At 48.1% G+C, this 20,477-nt stretch overlaps 1 protein-coding gene across 6 annotated transcripts in view; it reads left to right on the forward strand.

The window, feature by feature from the left end:
• The window catches only part of synj1 (synaptojanin 1), a 97,780-nt gene that overhangs the window by 38,495 nt on the left and 38,808 nt on the right, over nt 1-20,477 (forward strand). For 4 of the 6 annotated variants that reach the window (XM_029770371.1, XM_029770374.1, XM_029770375.1 and 1 more), the window contains exons 8-14: nt 2,743-2,839; nt 5,634-5,809; nt 10,301-10,382; nt 10,882-11,034; nt 15,327-15,492; nt 16,449-16,472; nt 19,769-19,960. In XM_029770371.1, the coding sequence (XP_029626231.1) occupies nt 2,743-2,839; nt 5,634-5,809; nt 10,301-10,382; nt 10,882-11,034; nt 15,327-15,492; nt 16,449-16,472; nt 19,769-19,960 (890 nt within the window). The remainder of the gene's footprint in view (nt 1-2,742; nt 2,840-5,633; nt 5,810-10,300; nt 10,383-10,881; nt 11,035-15,326; nt 15,493-16,448; nt 16,473-19,768; nt 19,961-20,477) is intronic. The other 2 variants (XM_029770372.1, XM_029770373.1) reach the window with 2 other exon arrangements.

Below are 20,477 nucleotides of genomic sequence, written 5' to 3' on the forward strand. Positions count from 1 at the left end.
GATAGTTCACTACTTTGGACCAGAGTCATATTGGGGATAGTTCACTACTTTGGACCAGTCATATTGGGGATAGTTCACTACTTTGGACAAGTCATATTGGGGATAGTTCACTACTTTGGACCAGTCATATTGGGGATAGTTCACTACTTTGGACCAGTCATATTGGGGATAGTTCACTACTTTGGACCAGTCATATTGGGGATAGTTCACTACTTTGGACCAGTCATATTGGGGATAGTGCACTACTTTGGACCAGTCATATTGGGGATAGTTCACTACTTTGGACCGGAGTCATATTGGGGATAGTTCACTACTTTGGACCAGTCATATTGGGGATAGTGTACTACAGAGGGAATAGGGTGTCTGACTACTTCTACTAGGTCACAGAGAGAGAGAGAGAGACATTAAACACTAGTCTTGTTGACATTAGCAAGGCTGCAATAGGATCTAAATGCTACTCTACTGAACAAAAATATAAACGTGAAACATGAAAAGTGTTGTTCCCATGTTTCATGAGCTGAAATAAAAGATCCCAGAAATTTTACAAATGTACATAAATCTTATTGCTCTCAAATGTTGTGCATACATTTGTTTACATCCCTGTTCATGAGCATTTCTTATTTTCCAAGATCATCCATTTACCTGACAGGTGTGGCATATAAAAAAGCTGATAAAACTGCATGATCATTACACAGGTGCATTTTAAAATGTGCAGTTTTGTCACACAAAGCAAAGCCACAGATGTCTCAAGTTTTGAGGGAGCGTGCAGTTGGCATGCTGACTGCAGGAATGTCCACCAGAGCTGTTGGCAGAGAACTGAATGTTAATTTCTCTACCATAATCCGCCTCCAACGTTGTTTTAGAGAATTTGGCAGTTCGTACAACCAGCCTCACAACCTCAGACCACGTGTAACCACGTCAGCCCAGGACTTCCACATCCTGCTTCTTCACCTGCGGGATCATCTGCGACCAGCCACCCAGACAGCTGATGAAACTAGGTTTGCACAAATGAAGAATTTCTGCACAAACTGTCAGAAATCGTCTCAGGGAAGCTCACCTGCGTGCTCGTCGTCCTCACCAGGGTGCTGACCTTGACTGCAGTTTCACGTTGTAACTGACTTCAGTGGGAAAATGCTACTTTCGATGGAGAAGTGTGCTCTTCACGGATTCCAACTGTACCCGGGCAGGTGTCAGACGGCGTGTATGGGGTCGTGTGGGCGAGCGGTGCCCTTCTCTGTTGGTTATGGTATGGGCAGGCGTAAGCTACACAAATATTGTGACGAGATCCTGAGGTCCGTTGTCGTGCCATTCATCCACTACCATCATCTCATGTTTCAGCAGGATAATGCACAGCGCCATGTCACAAGGATCTGGACACATAACCAACAGATTGATATCTGTGTTCCCAGAATTGTGAAATCCATAGATTAGGGCCTCATGAATTCATTTAAATTGACTGATTTCCTTATATGAACTATAACTCAGTAAAATTTTAGAAATTGTTGCATGTTGTGTTTTATATTTTTGTTCGGTGTACTTAGGTGGTTGTTACCATGACTGCTAACCATTACCTACACCTGTAATATCCCCTGTCTGAGTGGGGTCTTCTCTGTAGTGGGGTCTTCTCTGTAGTGGGTCTACTGTCTGAGTGGGTCTTCTCTGTAGTGGGTCTTCTCTGTAGTGGGTCTACTGTCTGAGTGGGGTCTTCTCTGTAGTGGGTCTACTGTCTGAGTGGGTCTTCTCTGTAGTGGGTCTTCTCTGTAGTGGGGTCTTCTCTGTAGTGGGGTCTTCTCTGTAGTGGGGTCTTCTCTGTAGTGGGGTCTTCTCTGTAGTGGGGTCTACTGTCTGAGTGGGGTCTTCTCTGTAGTGGGTCTACTGTCTGAGTGGGTCTTCTCTGTAGTGGTGTCTACTGTCTGAGTGGGTCTTCTCTGTAGTGGGGTCTTCTCTGTAGTGGGGTCTTCTCTGTAGTGGGGTCTTCTCTGTAGTGGGTCTACTGTCTGAGTGGGTCTTCTCTGTAGTGGTGTCTACTGTCTGAGTGGGTCTTCTCTGTAGTGGGTCTTCTCTGTAGTGGGTCTTCTCTGTAGTGGGTCTACTGTCTAAGTGGGTCTTCTCTGTAGTGGGTCTACTGTCTGAGTGGGTCTTCTCTGTAGTGGGGTCTTCTCTGTAGTGGGGTCTTCTCTGTAGTGGGTCTTCTCTGTAGTGGGTCTTCTGTCTGAGTGGGTCTTCTCTGTAGTGGGTCTTCTCTGTAGTGGGTCTTCTCTGTAGTGGGTCTTCTCTGTAGTGGGTCTACTGTCTGAGTGGGTCTTCTCTGTAGTGGGTCTTCTCTGTAGTGGGTCTACTGTCTGAGTGGGTCTTCTCTGTAGTGGGGTCTACTGTCTGAGTGGGTCTTCTCTGTAGTGGGTCTTCTCTGTAGTGGGTCTACTGTCTGAGTGGGTCTTCTCTGTAGTGGGGTCTACTGTCTGAGTGGGTCTTCTCTGTAGTGGGGTCTACTGTCTGAGTGGGTCTTCTCTGTAGTGGGGTCTACTGTCTGAGTGGGTCTTCTCTGTAGTGGGGTCTACTGTCTGAGTGGGTCTTCTCTGAGGCTGGTTCCTTTGACGATGTCATAATGCCTCTGACTCTCAGGTGTCATCTTCTGGGGATATCTCACCTGTGTTCCAGAGTGATATCTCACCTGTGTTCCAGGGTGATATCTCACCTGTGTTCCAGGGTGATATCTCACCTGTGTATGTGACTGTGTTCCAGACACTTCAGTGCTCTGAGGAGGCTGTATGGGAAACAGGTGATCATCAACCTGCTAGGCATGAAGGAGGGAGAACACATGCTCAGCAAAGCATTCCAGGTACATAACCCCTAACCCCTCCTATAACCTATAACCCCTAACCCCTGCTATAACCCTTAACCCCTACCCCCTCCTATAACCCTTAACCCCTACCCCCTCCTATAACCCTTAACCCCTCCTATTAACCCTGCTATAACCCTTAACCCCTAACCCCTCCTATTAACCCTCCTATAACCCCTAACCCCTCCTCTAACCCCTAACCCCTCCTCTAACCCCTAACCCCTCCTATAACCCCTAACCCCTCCTATAACCCCTAACCCCTCCTATAACCCTTAACCCCTAACCCCTCCTATAACCTATAACCCCTCCTATAACCTATAACCCTGACCTGTTCACCGGACGTGCTTGTTGCACCCTCGACAATTACTATGATTATTATTATTTGACCATGCTGGTCATTTACGAACATTTTAACATCTTGACCATGTTCTGTTATAATATCCACCCGGCACAGCCAGAAGAGGACTGGCCACCCCTCATAGCCTGGTTCCTCTCTAGGTTTCTTCCTAGGTTTTTGGCCTTTCTCAGGAGTTTTTCCTAGGGAGTTTTTCCCAGCCACCGTGCTTCTTTCACATGCATTGCTTGCTGTTTGGGGTTTTAGGCTGGGTTTCTGTACAGCACTTTGAGATTTCAGCTGATGTACGAAGGGCTATATAAATAAATTTGATTTGATTTGATTTGAACCCCTAACCCCTCCTATAACCTTTAACCCCTAACCCCTCCTATAAACCCTAACCCCTCCTATAACCTATAAACCCTAACCCCTCCTATAACCCTTAACCCCTCCTATAACCTATAACCCCTAACCCCTCCTATAACCTATAACCCCTAACCCCTCCTATAAACCCTAACCCCTCCTATAACCCCTAACCCCTCCTATAACCTTTAACCCCTAACCCTTCCTATAAACCCTAACCCCTCCTATAAACCCTAACCCCTCCTATAAACCCTAACCCCTCCTATAAACCCTAACCCCTCCTCTAACCCCTAACCCCTCCTCTAACCCCTAACCCCTCCTATAACCCCTAACCCCTCCTATAACCCCTAACCCCTCCTATAACCCCAAACCCCTCCTATAACCCTTAACCCCAAACCCCTCCTATAACCTATAACCCCTCCTATAACCTATAACCCCTAACCCCTCCTATAACCTATAACCCCTAACCCCTCCTATAACCTTTAACCCCTAACCCCTCCTATAAACCCTAACCCCTCCTATAAACCCTAACCCCTCCTATAACCTATAAACCCTAACCCCTCCTATAAACCCTAACCCCTCCTATAAACCCTAACCCCTCCTATAACCCTTAACCCCTCCTATAACCTATAACCCCTAACCCCTCCTATAACCTATAACCCCTAACCCCTCCTATAAACCCTAACCCCTCCTATAACCCCTAACCCCTCCTATAACCCTTAACCCCTCCTATAACCCTTAACCCCTCCTATAACCTATAACCCCTAACCCCTCCTATAACCTTTAACCCCTAACCCTTCCTATAAACCCTAACCCCTCCTATAAACCCTAACCCCTCCTATAACCCCTAACCCCTCCTATAACCCCTAACCCCTCCTATAAACCCTAACCCCTCCTATAAACCCTAACCCCTCCTATAACCCTTAACCCCTAACCCCTCCTATAACCCCTAACCCCTCCTATAACCCTTAACCCCTACCTCTCCTATAACCCTTAACCCCTAACCCCTCCTATAACCCTTAACCCCTAACCCCTCCTATAACCCTTAACCCCCTATAACCCTTAACCCCTACCCCTCCTATAACCCCTATAACCCTTAACCCCTCCTATAACCTATAACCCCTAACCCCTCCTATAAACCCTAACCCCTCCTATTAACCCTCCTATAAACCCTAACCCCTCCTATAAACCCTAACCCCTCCTATAACCCTTAACCCCTAACCCCTCCTATAACCCTTAACCCCTAACCCCTCCTATAACCCCTAACCCCTCCTATAACCCCTAACCCCTCCTATAACCCTTAACCCCTACCTCTCCTATAACCCTTAACCCCTAACCCCTCCTATAACCCTTAACCCCTAACCCCTCCTATAACCCCTAACCCCTCCTATAACCCTTAACCCCTAACCCCTCATATAACCCCTATAACCCTTAACCCCTCCTATAACCCTTAACCCCTATCTCTCCTATAACCCTTAACCCCATCTCTCCTATAACCCTTAACCCCTATCCCCCTATAACCCTTAACCCCTAACCCCTCATATAACCCCTATAACCCTTAACCCCTCCTATAACCCTTAACCCCTATCTCTCCTATAACCCTTAACCCCCATCTCTCCTATAACCCTTAACCCCTCCTATAACCCTTAACCCCTATCTCTCCTATAACCCTTAACCCCTCCTATAACCCTTAACCCCTATCTCTCCTATAACCCTTAACCCCTATCTCTCCTATAACCCTTAACCCCCATCTCTCCTATAACCCTTAACCCCTCCTATAACCCCTATCTCTCCTATAACCCTTAACCCCTATCTCTCCTATAACCCTTCCTCCTAACCCTAACCTGTTCAGCATGAAGTAGGGAGAACACATGCTCAACAAATCATTCCAGATACATCTAATCTTACTATAACCCCAATCAACAAATCACTCCAGATACATCTAACCTTACATTCTCCAAGGTTCATGTACCTTAAGCAGATTTCAGATTATACATTTTTTTGTCTTCCATCTTTTAGCGTTTTTTTTTAATGATCCTCTTAAATGTGTCCGTCCCCGCCCCCCCGTCTCTGTCCCCGTCCCCCTGTCCCTGTCAGAGTCACCTGAAGGCGTCAGAACACGCCGGAGCTGTGAGGATGATTAACTTCGACTACCATCAGATGGTGAAGGGCGGCAAAGCTGACAAACTCCACAGTGTCCTCAAACCTCAGCTCAACAAGTTCCTGGATGACTGTAGCTTTTTCTACTACTCTGGAGAGAGAGGGGTTACCAAGTGAGACCACACACACACACACACACACACACACACACACACACACACACACACACACACACACACACACACACAAACACGCGCACGCACGCACACACACACACACACACACACACACACACACACACACACACACACACACACACACACACACACACACACACACACACACACACACACACACATCCAAGTATAACTGACCAGATTATGAAAGACAAGCGTTGTAATTTAGAATTCCGTTGAAGTGATTGTGGAAAAGGTGATTTTATTTTTTTGTTTGTTTGTTTTTTGTCTATCAATAATGACAAACCACCTAGAACCGACAACTTGGATGGAAAATGATTTGAAGATGGTAGCAGATTATATTGCCACTCCTATTTGCAATCTCTTCAATCTAAGCCTACAGGAAATTGTGTGCCCTCAGGCCTGGAGGGAAGCAAAAACTATTCCCGTTACCGGGGGAAAAAAGGGAAGCACCATTTACCGGTTTAAACAGCTGACCAATCAGCCTGCTACTGACCCTTAGTAAACTTTAGAATATTAGTTTTTTTTTACCAGATACAATGGTATTTCACAATAAACAAATTAACTGGCTTTCAGCACGCTTATAAGGGAAGGTCCACTCAACAGGTAAGGAACGAACACAAATGACTGATGATTGGCTGAAATAAATTATTGTTAAGAAGATTGTGGCAGCTGTTTATTTGTTAAAACTTCAGTGCAGCTTTTGACATTATTGTTCATATTTTGCTGCTAAAAAAAAAATTTTTTTTTTTTGCTTTATACCCCCTGCTATAATGTGGATAAAGAGTTACCTGTCTAACAGAACACAGAGGGTGTTTTTTAATGGAAGCCTCTCCAACATACCTCCGGGTGGAGTGGGGCGTACCTCCGGGTGGAGTGGGGCGTACCTCCGGGTGGAGTGGGGCGTACCTCCGGGTGGAGTGGGGCGTACCTCCGGTAGTGTGGGGCGTACCTCCGGGTGGAGCGGGGCGTACCTCCGGGTGGAGTGGGGCGTACCTCCGGGTGGAGTGGGGCGTACCTCCAGGTGGAGTGGGGCGTACCTCCGGGTGGAGTGGGGCGTACCTCCGGGTGGAGTGGGGCGTACCTCCGGGTGGAGTGGGGCGTACCTCCGGGTGGAGTGGGGCGTGGAGTGGGGCGTACCTCCGGGTGGAGTGGGGCGTACCTCCGGGTAGAGTGGGGCGTACCTCCGGGTAGAGTGGGGCGTACCTCCGGGTAGTGTGGGGCGTACCTCCGGGTGGAGTGGGGCGTGGAGTGGGGCGTACCTCCGGTAGAGTGGGGCGTACCTCCGGGTGGAGTGGGGCGTACCTCCGGGTAGTGTGGGGCGTACCTCCGGGTAGTGTGGGGCGTACCTCCGGGTGGAGCGGGGCGTACCTCCGGGTGGAGTGGGGCGTACCTCCGGGTGGAGTGGGGCGTACCTCCGGGTGGAGTGGGGCGTACCTCCGGGTGGAGCGGGGCGTACCTCCGGGTGGAGTGGGGCGTGGAGTGGGGCGTGGAGTGGGGCGTACCTCCGGGTGGAGTGGGGCGTACCTCCGGGTAGAGTGGGGCGTACCTCCGGGTAGTGTGGGGCGTACCTCCGGGTGGAGTGGGGCGTGGAGTGGGGCGTGGAGTGGGGCGTACCTCCGGTAGAGTGGGGCGTACCTCCGGGTGGAGTGGGGCGTACCTCCGGGTGGAGTGGGGCGTACCTCCGGGTGGAGTGGGGCGTACCTCCGGGTGGAGTGGGGCGTACCTCCGGGTGGAGTGGGGCGTACCTCCGGGTGGAGTGGGGCGTACCTCCGGGTGGAGTGGGGCGTACCTCCGGGTGGAGTGGGGCGTACCTCCGGGTGGAGTGGGGCGTACCTCCGGGTGGAGTGGGGCGTACCTCCGGGTGGAGCGGGGCGTACCTCCGGTAGAGTGGGGCGTACCTCCGGTAGAGTGGGGCGTACCTCCGGGTGGAGTGGGGCGTACCTCCGGGTGGAGCGGGGCGTACCTCCGGGTCGTTGACTTTATTTCCCTATTTTGACTAATGACCTGCCACTAGCATTAAACAACGCCTGTCTCTATATATGCTGATGACTTTAAGCACGTCGGCTACCACAGTAAGTGAAAGCACTGTAACACTTAAGAGCTGCAGTTAGTTTTACAATGGGTGGCAATTAATAAGATAGTACTAAATATTTCCAAAACTAAAAGCATTGTATTTGGGACAAATCATTCACTAAACCCTAAACCACATGTTGTAATGTGGTAATTGAACAAGTTCAGGTGTCTAAACTGCTTGGAGTAACCCTGGATTGTAAACTGTCCTGGTCAAAACATATTGATGCAACAGAAGCTAAGATGGGGAGAAGTCTGTCCATAATAAAGCGATGCTCTGCCTTCTTAACAACACTATCAACAAGGCAGGTCCTACAGGCCCTAGTTTCTACCTTCTTAACAACACTATCAACAAGGCAGGTCCTACAGGCCCTAGTTTCTACCTTCTTAACAACACTATCAACAAGGCAGGTCCTACAGGCCCTAGATTCTACCTTCTTAACAACACTATCAACAAGGCAGGTCCTACAGGCTCTAGTTTCTACCTTCTTAACAACACTATCAACAAGGCAGGTCCTACAGGCCCTAGTTTCTACCTTAACAACTCTATCAACAAGGCAGGTCCTACAGGCCCTAGTTTCTACCTTCTTAACAACACTATCAACAAGGCAGGTCCTACAGGCCCTAGTTTCTACCTTCTTAACAGCACTATCAACAAGGCAGGTCCTACAGACCCTAGTTTCTACCTTCTTAACAACACTATCAACAAGGCAGGTCCTACAGGCCCTAGTTTCTACCTTAACAACACTATCAACAAGGCAGGTCCTACAGGCCCTAGTTTCTACCTTCTTAACAACACTATCAACAAGGCAGCTCCTACAGGCCCTAGTTTCTACCTTCTTAACAACACTATCAACAAGGCAGGTCCTACAGGCCCTAGTTTCTACCTTCTTAACAGCACTATCAACAAGGCAGGTCCTACAGGCTCTAGTTCTGTCGCAGCTGGACTACTGTCCAGTCATATGGTCAAGTGTCACAAAGAGGGACATAGGCAAATTACAGTTGACCCAGAACAGAGCAGCACGGCTGGCCCTTAAATATACACAGAGAACTAACATCAATAACATGCGTGTCAATCTCTCCTGGCTCAAAGTAGAGGAGAGATTGACTTCATCACTACTTGTCTTTGTGAACGGTATTGACATGTTGAAAGTACCGAGCTGTCTGTTCATAAGACTAGCACACAGATCAGACACCCATAGATACCCCACAAGACATGCAGAGGTCCCCCTTCACAGAGGTCCCCCTTCACAGAGGTCCCCCTTCAGAGGTCCCTTCACAGTCTCCATTTCCAGAACGGACTTCCACATCAAGTCACTAAAGCGAGCAGATTAAAAATAAATAAATATATATATATATATATATATATTACACACAACACCTCACAACACGGACTGTGAAGAGCCACACACATTTTAACACGCAGTCTACACACACACACAGACACACACATACACACACATATTGTAATTCTGTGTTATTGTGGATTTGATATTGTAATAATGTCTTGTATAATTTTATGGGTTATTGATGATGTAGGCTGTCGTTTTTTTGTTTAAACCCTGGTTGGACCTTAAGAAGAGTAGCCTTGGCAGCAGCTAATGGGGAAGAGTTGCCTTGGCAGCAGCTAATGGGGAAGAGTTGCCTTGGCAGCAGCTAATGGGGAAGAGTTGCCTTGGCAGCAGCTAATGGGGAAGAGTTGCCTTGGCAGCAGCTAATGGGGAAGAGTTGCCTTGGCAGCAGCTAATGGGGAAGAGTTGCCTTGGCAGCAGCTAATGGGGAAGAGTTGCCTTGGCAGCAGCTAATGGGGAAGTGTTGCCTTGGCAGCAGCTAATGGGGAAGAGTTGCCTTGGCAGCAGCTAATGGGGAAGAGTTGCCTTGGCAGCAGCTAATGGGGAAGAGTTGCCTTGGCAGCAGCTAATGGGGAAGAGTTGCCTTGGCAGCAGCTAATGGGGAAGAGTTGCCTTGGCAGCAGCTAATGGGGAAGAGTCGCCTTGGCAGCAGCTAATGGGGAAGAGTCGCCTTGGCAGCAGCTAATGGGGAAGAGTCGCCTTGGCAGCAGCTAATGGGGAAGAGTCGCCTTGGCAGCAGCTAATGGGGAAGAGTCGCCTTGGCAGCAGCTAATGGGGAAGAGTCGCCTTGGCAGCAGCTAATGGGGAAGAGTCGCCTTGGCAGCAGCTAATGGGGAAGAGTCGCCTTGGCAGCAGCTAATGGGGAAGAGTCGCCTTGGCAGCAGCTAATGGGGAAGAGTCGCCTTGGCAGCAGCTAATGGGGAAGAGTCGCCTTGGCAGCAGCTAATGGGGAAGAGTTGCCTTGGCAGCAGCTAATGGGGATCCTAATAAATCCTCAAAACTCTCTTCTCCTCCTCCTTCTCCTCCCCTCCTCCTCTCCCAGGTCTCAGAGCGGTACCCTCAGGACCAACTGTCTAGACTGTCTAGACAGAACCAACAGTGTCCAGGCCTACTTTGCTTTGGAGGTGAGACACACACATTCAGTCCAGTCTCACACAGGGACTTTAACTTAATGGATCTCTATTTTAAGAAGCTCCTCTGTGACATGAATGTGTAGCTGGCAAAGCATGAATCATATTGGAGGAGTCTCCTACCTGACTCTCTACCCTCCCTCCATCCCTCCTTTCTACCCTCCCTCCATCCCTCCTCTCTACCCTCTCTCCATCCCTCCTATCTACCCTCCCTCCCTCCTCTCTACCCTCCCTCCATCCCTCCTCTCTACCCTCCCTCCATCCCTCCTCTCTACCCTCCATCCCTCCTATCTACCCTCCCTCCATCCCTCCTCTCTACTTCTTGTCTCCTCCCTGTCTCCGTGTCTCTCCTCCTCCCTCTCAACGTCTTCTCTTCCCCCTAATCGCCTACCTCTCTCCTCCTCCTCCTCCTCCCTTCCTCTGCTCTCCCTCTCCTCCCTCTCTCCTCATCCCTCTCTCCCTTCCTCTCCTCCTCCTCCCTCTCCTCTCCCAGATGTTGCCTAAACAGTTAGAGGACATGGGTCTGACAGAGAAGCCCCAGCTGGTAGCCAGGTTTCAGGAAGTGTTCAGGTCCATGTGGACGGTTAACGGAGACTCTGTCAGCAAGATTTACGCTGGGACTGGAGCCCTGGATGGAAAGGCTAAGGTAGAATACACACACACACACAGAACAATATCTACTCTGGGACCAGAGCCCTGGATGGAAAGGCTAAGGTAGAAGACACACTAACACCATGTAGACTAGATTTGTGTGCTTCTGTCTCTTAACTCCTGTATGTGTGTGTGCTATTTTCCCCCTTTTTGCTGTCCTCTGGACCTCTCTACCTGTTGGGTAAGTTGACGATCCAGTCGCTGTCCTACCTTTTACCTGTATCCTGAATCTGTTCCTGAATCTGTTCCAATCTGGATCTGTGTTGAGCGTCTAGTGGTGATGGTTTCCTCATGGAGGGAGGGGGGGTAGTTCTGTGGGTCTTCTATCAAATCAAATGTTATTGGTTCGAGTACATATATAGTATATACATATGAAATGGGTGAAACGGTATGTAAACATTATTAAAGTGACCAATGTTCAATCAAATCAAATTTATTTATATAGCCCTTCTTACATCAGCTGATATCACAAAGTGCTGTACAGAAACCCAGCCTAAAACCCCCAAACAGCAAGCAATGCAGGTGTAGAGGCACGGTGGCTAGGAAAAACTCCCTAGAAAGGCCAGAACCTTAGGATGAAACCTAGAGAGGAACCAGGCTATGAGGGGTGGCCAGTCCTCTTCTGGCTGTGCCGGGTGGAGATTATAACAGAACATGGCCAAGATGTTCAAATGTTCGTAAATGACCAGCATGGTCAAATAATAATAATCACAGTAGTTGTCGAGGGTGCAACAGGTCAGCACCTCAAGAGTAAATGTCAGTTGGCTTTTCATAGCCGATCATTGAGAGTATCTCTACCGCTCCTGCTGTCTCTAGAGAGTTGAAAACAGCAGGTCTGGGACAGGTATTACGTCCGGTGAACAGGTCAGGGTTCCATAGCCGCAGGTAGAACAGTTGAAACTGGAGCAGCAGCACGGCCAGGTGGACTGGGGACAGCAAGGAGTCATCATGTCAGGTAGTCCTGAGGCATGGTCGTAGGGCTCAGGTCCTCCGAGAGAGAAAGAGAGAATTAGAGAGAGCATACTTAAATTCACACAGGACACCGGATAAGACAGGATAAATACTCCAGATATAACAGACTGACCCTAGCCCCCCGACACAAACTACTGCAGCATAAATACTGGAGGCTGAGACAGGAGGGGTTGGGAGACACTGTGGCCCCATCCGATGATACCCCCGGACAGGGCCAAACAGGAAGGATATAACCCCACCCACTTTACCAAAGCACAGTCCCCACACCACTAGAGGGATATCTTCAACCACCAACTTACCATCCTGAGACAAGGCCGAGTATAGCCCACAAAGATCTCCGCCATGGCACAACCCAAGGGGGGCGCCAACCCAGACAGGAAGACCACGTCAGTGACTCAACCCACTCAAGTGACGCACCCCTCCTAGGGACGGCATAGAAGAACACCAATAAGCCAGTGACTCAGCCCCTGTAATAGGGTTAGAGGCAGAGAATCCCAGTGGAGAGAGGGGAACCGGCCAGGCAGAGACAGCAAGGACGGTTCGTTGCTCCAGAGCCTTTCCGTTCACCTTCAGACTCCTGGGCCAGACTATACTCAATCATAGGACCTACTGAAGAGATGAGTCTTCAGTAAAGACTTAAAGGTTGAGACCGAGTCTGCATCTCTCACATGGGTAGGCAGACCATTCAATGACTTTACATATGTAGGGCAGCCGTCTCTAAGGTTTAGGGTAGAGTACCGGGTGGTAGCCGGCTAGTAACAGTGACTATAGTTCAGGGCAGGGTACTGGGTGGAGGCTGGCTAGTAACAGTAACTAAGGTTCAGGGCAGGGTACTGGGTGGAGGCTAGTAACAGTGACTAAGGTTCAGGGCAGGGTACTGGGTGGAGGCTAGTAACAGTAACTAAGGTTCAGGGCAGGGTACTGGGTGGAGACCGGCTAGTAACAGTAACTAAGGTTCAGGGCAGGGTACTGGGTGGAGGCTGGCTAGTAACAGTAACTAAGTTCAGAGCAGGGTACTGGGTGGAGGCTGGCTAGTAACAGTAACTAAGGTTCAGAGCAGGGTACTGGGTGGAGGCTGGCTAGTAACAGTAACTAAGGTTCAGGGCAGGGTACTGGGTGGAGGCTGGCTAGTAACAGTGACTAAGGTTCAGGGCAGGGTACTGGGTGGAGGCTAGTAACAGTGACTAAGGTTCTGGGCAGGGTACTGGGTGGAGGCTGGCTAGTAACAGTAACTAAGGTTCAGGGCAGGGTACTGGGTGGAGGCTGGCTAGTAACAGTAACTAAGGTTCGGGGCAGGGTATTGGGTGGTGGTATGTGATTCAGCTAGTTAAGGTCATGTTGAGCAGCTAATTTGTAGAATCAGGTGTGTTAAATTAGGGTTGGACTGAAAACCCACAGGACGATAGATCTCCAGGAAGAGGGTTGGACTGTAAACCTACAGGATGGTAGATCTCCAGGAAGAGGGTTGGACTGTAAACCTAGAGGACAGTAGATCTCCAGGAAGAGGGTTGGACTGTAAACCTAGAGGACGGTAGATCTCCAGGAAGAGGGTTGGACTGTAAACCTACAGGACAGTAGATCTCCAGGAAGAGGGTTGGACTGTAAACCTACAGGACAGTAGATCTCCAGGAAGAGGATTGGACTGTAAACCTACAGGACGGTAGATCTCCAGGAAGAGGGTTGGACTGTAAACCTACAGGACAGTAGATCTCCAGGAAGAGGATTGGACTGTAAACCTACAGGACACTAGATCTCCAGGAAGAGGGTTGGACTGTAAACCTACAGGACAGTAGATCTCCAGGAAGAGGGTTGGACTGTAAACCTACAGGACAGTAGATCTCCAGGAAGAGGATTGGACTGTAAACCTTACAGGACAGTAGATCTCCAGGAAGAGGATTGGACTGTAAACCTACAGGACACTAGATCTCCAGGAAGAGGGTTGGGCTGTAAACCTACAGGACAGTAGATCTCCAGGAAGAGGGTTGGACTGTAAACCTACAGGACGGTAGATCTCCAGGAAGAGGGTTGGACTGTAAACCTACAGGACGGTAGATCTCCAGGAAGAGGGTTGGACTGTAAACCTTACAGGACAGTAGATCTCCAGGAAGAGGATTGGACTGTAAACCTACAGGACACTAGATCTCCAGGAAGAGGGTTGGGCTGTAAACCTACAGGACAGTAGATCTCCAGGAAGAGGGTTGGACTGTAAACCTACAGGACGGTAGATCTCCAGGAAGAGGGTTGGACTGTAAACCTTACAGGACAGTAGATCTCCAGGAAGAGGATTGGACTGTAAACCTACAGGACAGTAGATCTCCAGGAAGAGGATTGGACTGTAAACCTACAGGACAGTAGATCTCCAGGAAGAGGATTGGACTGTAAACCTACAGGACAGTAGATCTCCAGGAAGAGGGTTGGACTGTAAACCTTACAGGACAGTAGATCTCCAGGAAGAGGATTGGACTGTAAACCTACAGGACACTAGATCTCCAGGAAGAGGGTTTGACTGTAAACCTTACAGGACACTAGATCTCCAGGAAGAGGATTGGACTGTAAACCTACAGGACAGTAGATCTCCAGGAAGAGGATTGCGCAGCCCTGCTTTAAGTGAATGACCAGTGGTTGTCACATTATTATATGGTGGTAAATGACCGCTCAGTCATTACCACGTAAAGGACCATGTGATCATGATTACTGGGAGGAGTCAGTTGGATAATAAAATGAATGTATGAATCTATGTGTGTATTTGTGGCATTAAGGTCTCTTCCTGTCAATCCCGCTGACTTCTGATCGCTCTCTTGATTTATCAAGTATTCCTGATTTACCGACATAAACCAATCTGGGATATTTTCTTTGCCCTTAATTCTAAATGTTCTGTGTTGTGCAGATGACGTGAAAATACTATTCTCCTTTTTCCTGGTGATGTTCCAAGATGGTGGGTGAAGTTGTGTAGTATGTATGTGTGTCAGTATACAGTGAAGTACTCATCTCACTTCTCCTCTCTCTGTCTCTCTCGCCCTCTCTCTGTCTCTCTCTCTCTCGCTATCTGTCTCTCTCTCTCGCCCTCTCTGTCTCTCTCTCGCCCTCTCTGTCTCTCTCTCTCTCGCTATCTGTCTCTCTCTCTCGCCCTCTCTCTCTCTCTCTCTGTCTCTCTCTCGATCTCTCTCTATATGTCTGTCTCTCTCTCTGTCTCTCTCTGTCTCTCTCTGTCTCTCTCTCTCTCTCTGTCTCTCTCTCTCTCTGTCTCTCTCTCTCTCTCTCCTCTCGCCCTCTCTCTCGCCCTCTCTCTCTCTCTCTCTCTCTCTGTCTGTCCAGGGGGGTAAGTTGAAGGACGGTGCTCGCTCTGTGACCAGAACCATCCAGAATAACTTCTTTGACAGTTCAAAGCAGGAGGCCATCGACATCCTCCGACTGGGCTCAACACTGAACAGTGACCTGGCAGACAAGGCCCGGGCCCTGCTCACCACGTCCAGTCTTTACGGTAATACCACACACTGCTCACCCCCTCCAGTCTTTACGGTAATACCACACACTGCTCACCACCTCCAGTCTTTACGGTAATACCACACACTGCTCACCACCTCCAGTCTTTACGATAATACCACACACTGCTCACCCCCTCCAGTCTTTACTGTAATACCACACACCGCTCACCACCTCCAGTCTTTACCGTAATGCCACACACTGCTCACCAGCTCCAGTCTTTACAGTAATACCACACACTGCTCACCACGTCCAGTCTTTACGGTAATACCACACACCGCTCACCACCTCCAGTCTTTACGGTAATACCACACACTGCTCACCACCTCCAGTCTTTACGGTAATACCACACACTGCTCACCACCTCCAGTCTTTACGGTAATACCACACACTGCTCACCACCTCCAGTCTTTAAGGTAATACCACACACTGCTCACCACCTCCAGTCTTTACGGTAATACAGGAGAATCCTAATGAGACCCACATAATGGGGATGAAAGGGGTTTCCTCTATCTAGCTTGTGTAACTCCTCGGTTGCATCCAAAAATGGCACCCTATTTCCTACATAGTCCACTACTTTCAACCAGAGCCTACAGATTGGTAGTGCACTAGGTAGGGAATAGGGTGCCATTTTGAATATTTTCAACCAGAGCCTATAGATTGGTAGTGCACTAGGTAGGGAATAGGGTGCCATTTTGAATGCAACCCTAGCTAGCGGTGTAATCTCCCTGAGACGGGCCCTCTCTGTCGAGGGAGGGATAGATTAAACCTGTGTCACTCACAGTGCTGTTACTGCGAAGACTGGTCGCCTGGTCTGATATCACACACACAGTGACTCTAATGCTGTTATCTGTTTAACCGTTACTTAACCCCTCCCATTCATCCCTTCTCTCCCTCTTTCTCTCTCTCTCTCTCTCTCTCTCTCTCTCTCTCTCTTGCCTACGCTCACGCTAGTCACTGAGCCTATCTTACAATCAGGTACAGTAGAACGGGACAGACAGACGTGTGTGTGTGTGTGTGTGTGTGTGTGTGTGTGTGTGTGTGTGTGTGTGTGTGTGTGTGTGTGTGAGCAAACGATACATAACTGGATGTCTGGTCTGATGTACATCCTGTGTTTTTTATAGTTGTAATTCCTCGTTTGTAGCCGCCTCCGTGTATTTATTCATGTTTAATCATGGTGCATCGTTTCAGTAGAGGCGTATTGTGATCCACTGTGCTTGTACTGGTTCCCCAGATGACTTCACTTCATTATTTATGGACTCAGTTCAATTTCAAGTCAATTCAGGAAGTACACTGAAATTCTCATTCAAATTGTCTTCATAGTCTTTCAATGAGGGGAAAAATTGGAATTTGTTTTTTCTTTCTGAATTGAAATGGAATTGACCCCAATCCTGCTCACCAAGCCATGTATGTACAGTCGTATGAAAAAGTTTGGGCACCCCTCTGAGGCTGCATAATAATTTACTCTGTCGTCACAGAAAATGATCACAGTGGCATGCCATTCATTTTCTAATAAAAGCTGAGTGCTGGGGTTTTGTCCAGACAAAGTTTTTTAGTGTAGCAATATTAAGTTGTATGAAATTAAATCAGATGTGAAAAATAGGCTATGCAAAAATTTGGGCACCCTTGTCATTCTGTTGATTTGAATACCTGTAACTACTTAGCACTGATTAATTGGAACACACAATTGGTTTGGTGAGCTCATTAAGCCTTGAACTTCATAGACAAGTGCATCCAATCACGAGAAAAGGTATTTAAGGTGGCCAATTGCAAGCTGTTGTTCTCTTTGACTCTCCTCTGAAGAGTGGCAACATGGGGGCCTCAAAACAACTCTCAAATGACCTGAAAACAAAGATTGTTCAACATTATGGTTTAGCGGAAGGCTACAAAAAGCTATCGCAGAGATTTAAGCTGTCACTGTCCACTGTGAGGAACATAGTGAGGAAATGGAAGACCACAGGCACAGTTCTTGTTAAGGCCAGAAGTGGCAGGCCAAGTAAAATATCGGATAGGCAAAGGCGAAGGATGGTGAGAACGGTCAAAAACAGCCCACAGACCACCTCCAAAGACCTACAACATCATCTTGCTGCAGATGGTGTCACTGTGCATCGTTCAACAATTCAGCGCACTTTGCACAAAGAGAAGCTGTATGGGAGAGTGATGCGGAAGAAGCCTTTTCTGCACACACCCCACAAACAGAGTTGCTTGAGGTATGCAAATGCACATTTGGACAAGCCAGCTTCATTTTGGAATAAGGTGCTGTGGACTGATGAAACAAAGATTGAGTTATTTGGTCATAACAAGGGACGTTATGCATGGCAGCAAAAGAACACAGCGTTCCAAGAAAAACACTTGCTACCCACAGTAAAATTTGGTGGGGGTTCCATCATGCTGTGGGGCTGTGTGGCCAGTGCCGGTGCTGGGAATCTTGTTAAAGTTGAGGGTCGCATGGATTCCACTCAATATCAGCAGATTCTTGGGAATAATGTTGAAGAATCAGTCACAAAGTTGAAGTTACGCCGAGGCTGGATATTTCAACAAGACAACGACCCAAAACACTGCTCAAAATTTACCTGGGCATTTATGCAGAGGAACAAGTACAATGTTCTGGAATGGCCATCCCAGTCCCCAGAATTGAATATCATTGAGAATCTGTGGGATGATTTGAAGCGGGCTGTCCATGCTCGGCAACCATCAAACCTAACTGAACTGGAGATATTTTGTAAGGAGGAATGGTCCAAAATACCTTTATCCAGAATCCAGACACTCATTAGAGGCTATAGGAAGCGTCTAGAGGCTGTTATTTTAGCAAAAGGAGGCTCTACTAAATATTGATGTGATTTTTCTATTGGGGTGCCCAAATTTATGCACCAGTCTAATTTTGTTTTGATGCATATTGCACATTTTCTGTTAATCCAATAAACCTCATTTCACTACTGAAATGTTACTGTGTCCATCAGTTATTTGATAGATCAAAATGAAATTGCTGATCCAAACACCCAATTATTTATAAATGGAAATCATGGAAATTGTCAGGGGTGCCCAAACTTTTTCATACGACTGTATTTGTGGCAAGTCTCGGTAATGCTTTATCTTACAGTCCCATGTGTTACTCAACCTGGGTAGTCGTACTGTCTGCTTGGTACCAACTTCAAATTATGTTGCTACTGTGATTTTGACATTTTAATTTCTCAGTAAAAGCCTGGGATATAATGGACTGTGAAATAAAAAGAAACCAAGACTTATTTATTGACCTGTCCCAGTTCCTGATTGTTTTTCATAGTTATACACCTGTCCCAGTTCCTGATTGTTTTTCATATTTATTCACCTGTCCCAGTTCCTGATTGGTTTTCATATTTATTTACCTGTCCCAGTTCCTGATTGTTTTTCATATTTATTCACCTGTCCCAGTTCCTGATTGTTTTTCATATTTAATCACCTGTCCCAGTTCCTGATTGGTTTTCATATTTATACACCTGTCCCAGTTCCTAACCTGGTCTCTCTCTCTCTCCCTTTCCTCTCATCTCTCTCTCTCTCTCTCTCTCTCTCTCCTTTCATCTCTCTCTCTCTCTCTCTACTTTCATCTCTCTCTCTCTCTCTCTCTCTCTCTTCTCTATCCTTCTCTCTCTCTCTCTCTCATCTTCTCCTGTCATCTCTCTCTCATCTCCTCTCTCTCTCCTTCTCCTTTCATCTCTCTCTCTCTCTCTCTCCTTTCATCTCTCTCTCTCTCTCCTTTCATCTCTCTCTCTCTCCTTTCATCTCTCTCTCTCTCTCTCTCTCTCATCTCTCTCTCTCTATCTCTCTCTCTCTCTCCTTTCATCTCTCTCTCTCATCTCTCTTTTATATTTTTGACATTTTGTCAGGAAACGCAGCTCCGTCTCAGGTTCTGCTGTTGTGCAGTGGTTGCACAGCCTTTCCTCTACAGGAGCCAGGTTTTCCTGTGTCTACCCTTCTCAATGGCAAGGCTGTGCTCACTGAGCCTGTACTTTGTCAAGGTTTTTCTAAGGTTTTGATCAGTAACCATGGTCAAATATTTAGCCATAGTGTACTGTCGATTTAGGGCCAGATAGCTTCATCTCTCTCTCTATCTCTCTCTCTCTCTCTCTCCTTTCATCTCTCTCTCTATCTCTCTCTCTCTCTCTCTCCTTTCATCTCTCTCTCTATCTCTCTCTCTCTCTCTCTCCTTTCATCTCTCTCTCTATCTCTCTCTCTCTCTCTCTCCTTTCATCTCACTCCCTCCACCTTCCTCTCTAACACTGTCTCCTCTCCCCCAGCCTCTCCCAGAGTTCTGCTGGGAATGTGTCAGAACCACCAGAAATACACACGTCCCAAACAGATCAGGGTGTCAGTGGGCACGTGGAACGTCAACGGGGGCAAACAGTTCCGCAGCATCGCCTTCCGCAACCAGACCCTCAACGATTGGCTGCTGGACGCTCCGATGAAGGCCGGGCTCCCAGAGTTCCAGGGTGAGGAACTTTCAGTTGAAGGAGAAGATGGAGTTTTTTTCCCCCCTAAAGTGGTTGTTTAGGACAGCGTTTTCTCAGTTATGTTGTAGCCCTGAACTAGTTCATCTGATTCATCTAGTCATGGGGTTCAGGATGAGTTGAATCACCTGATTCATCTAGTCATGGGGTTCAGGATGAGTTGGTTCATCTGATTCATCTAGTCATGGTGTTCAGGATGAGGAGTTGTTCACCTGATTCATCTCGTCATGGGGTTCAGGATGAGTTGAATCACCTGATTCATCTAGTCATGGTGTTCAGGATGAGGAGTTGTTCACCTGATTCATCTAGTCATGGTGTTCAGGATGAGGAGTTGTTCACCTGATTCATCTAGTCATGGGGTTCAGGATGAGCTGAATCGGGTGCTAGTTCTGGAATAGGTCAAATACGTGGACCGGCTGGGGGTCCCCGAGGAGAGGTTTGGACCAGCTAGGTGTCCCCGAGGAGAGGTTTGGACCGGCTAGGTGTCCCCGAGGAGAGG

This window comes from Salmo trutta, chromosome 12 (genome assembly GCF_901001165.1).
Source record: "Salmo trutta chromosome 12, fSalTru1.1, whole genome shotgun sequence".
Taxonomy (NCBI): Eukaryota; Metazoa; Chordata; class Actinopteri; order Salmoniformes; family Salmonidae; genus Salmo; species Salmo trutta.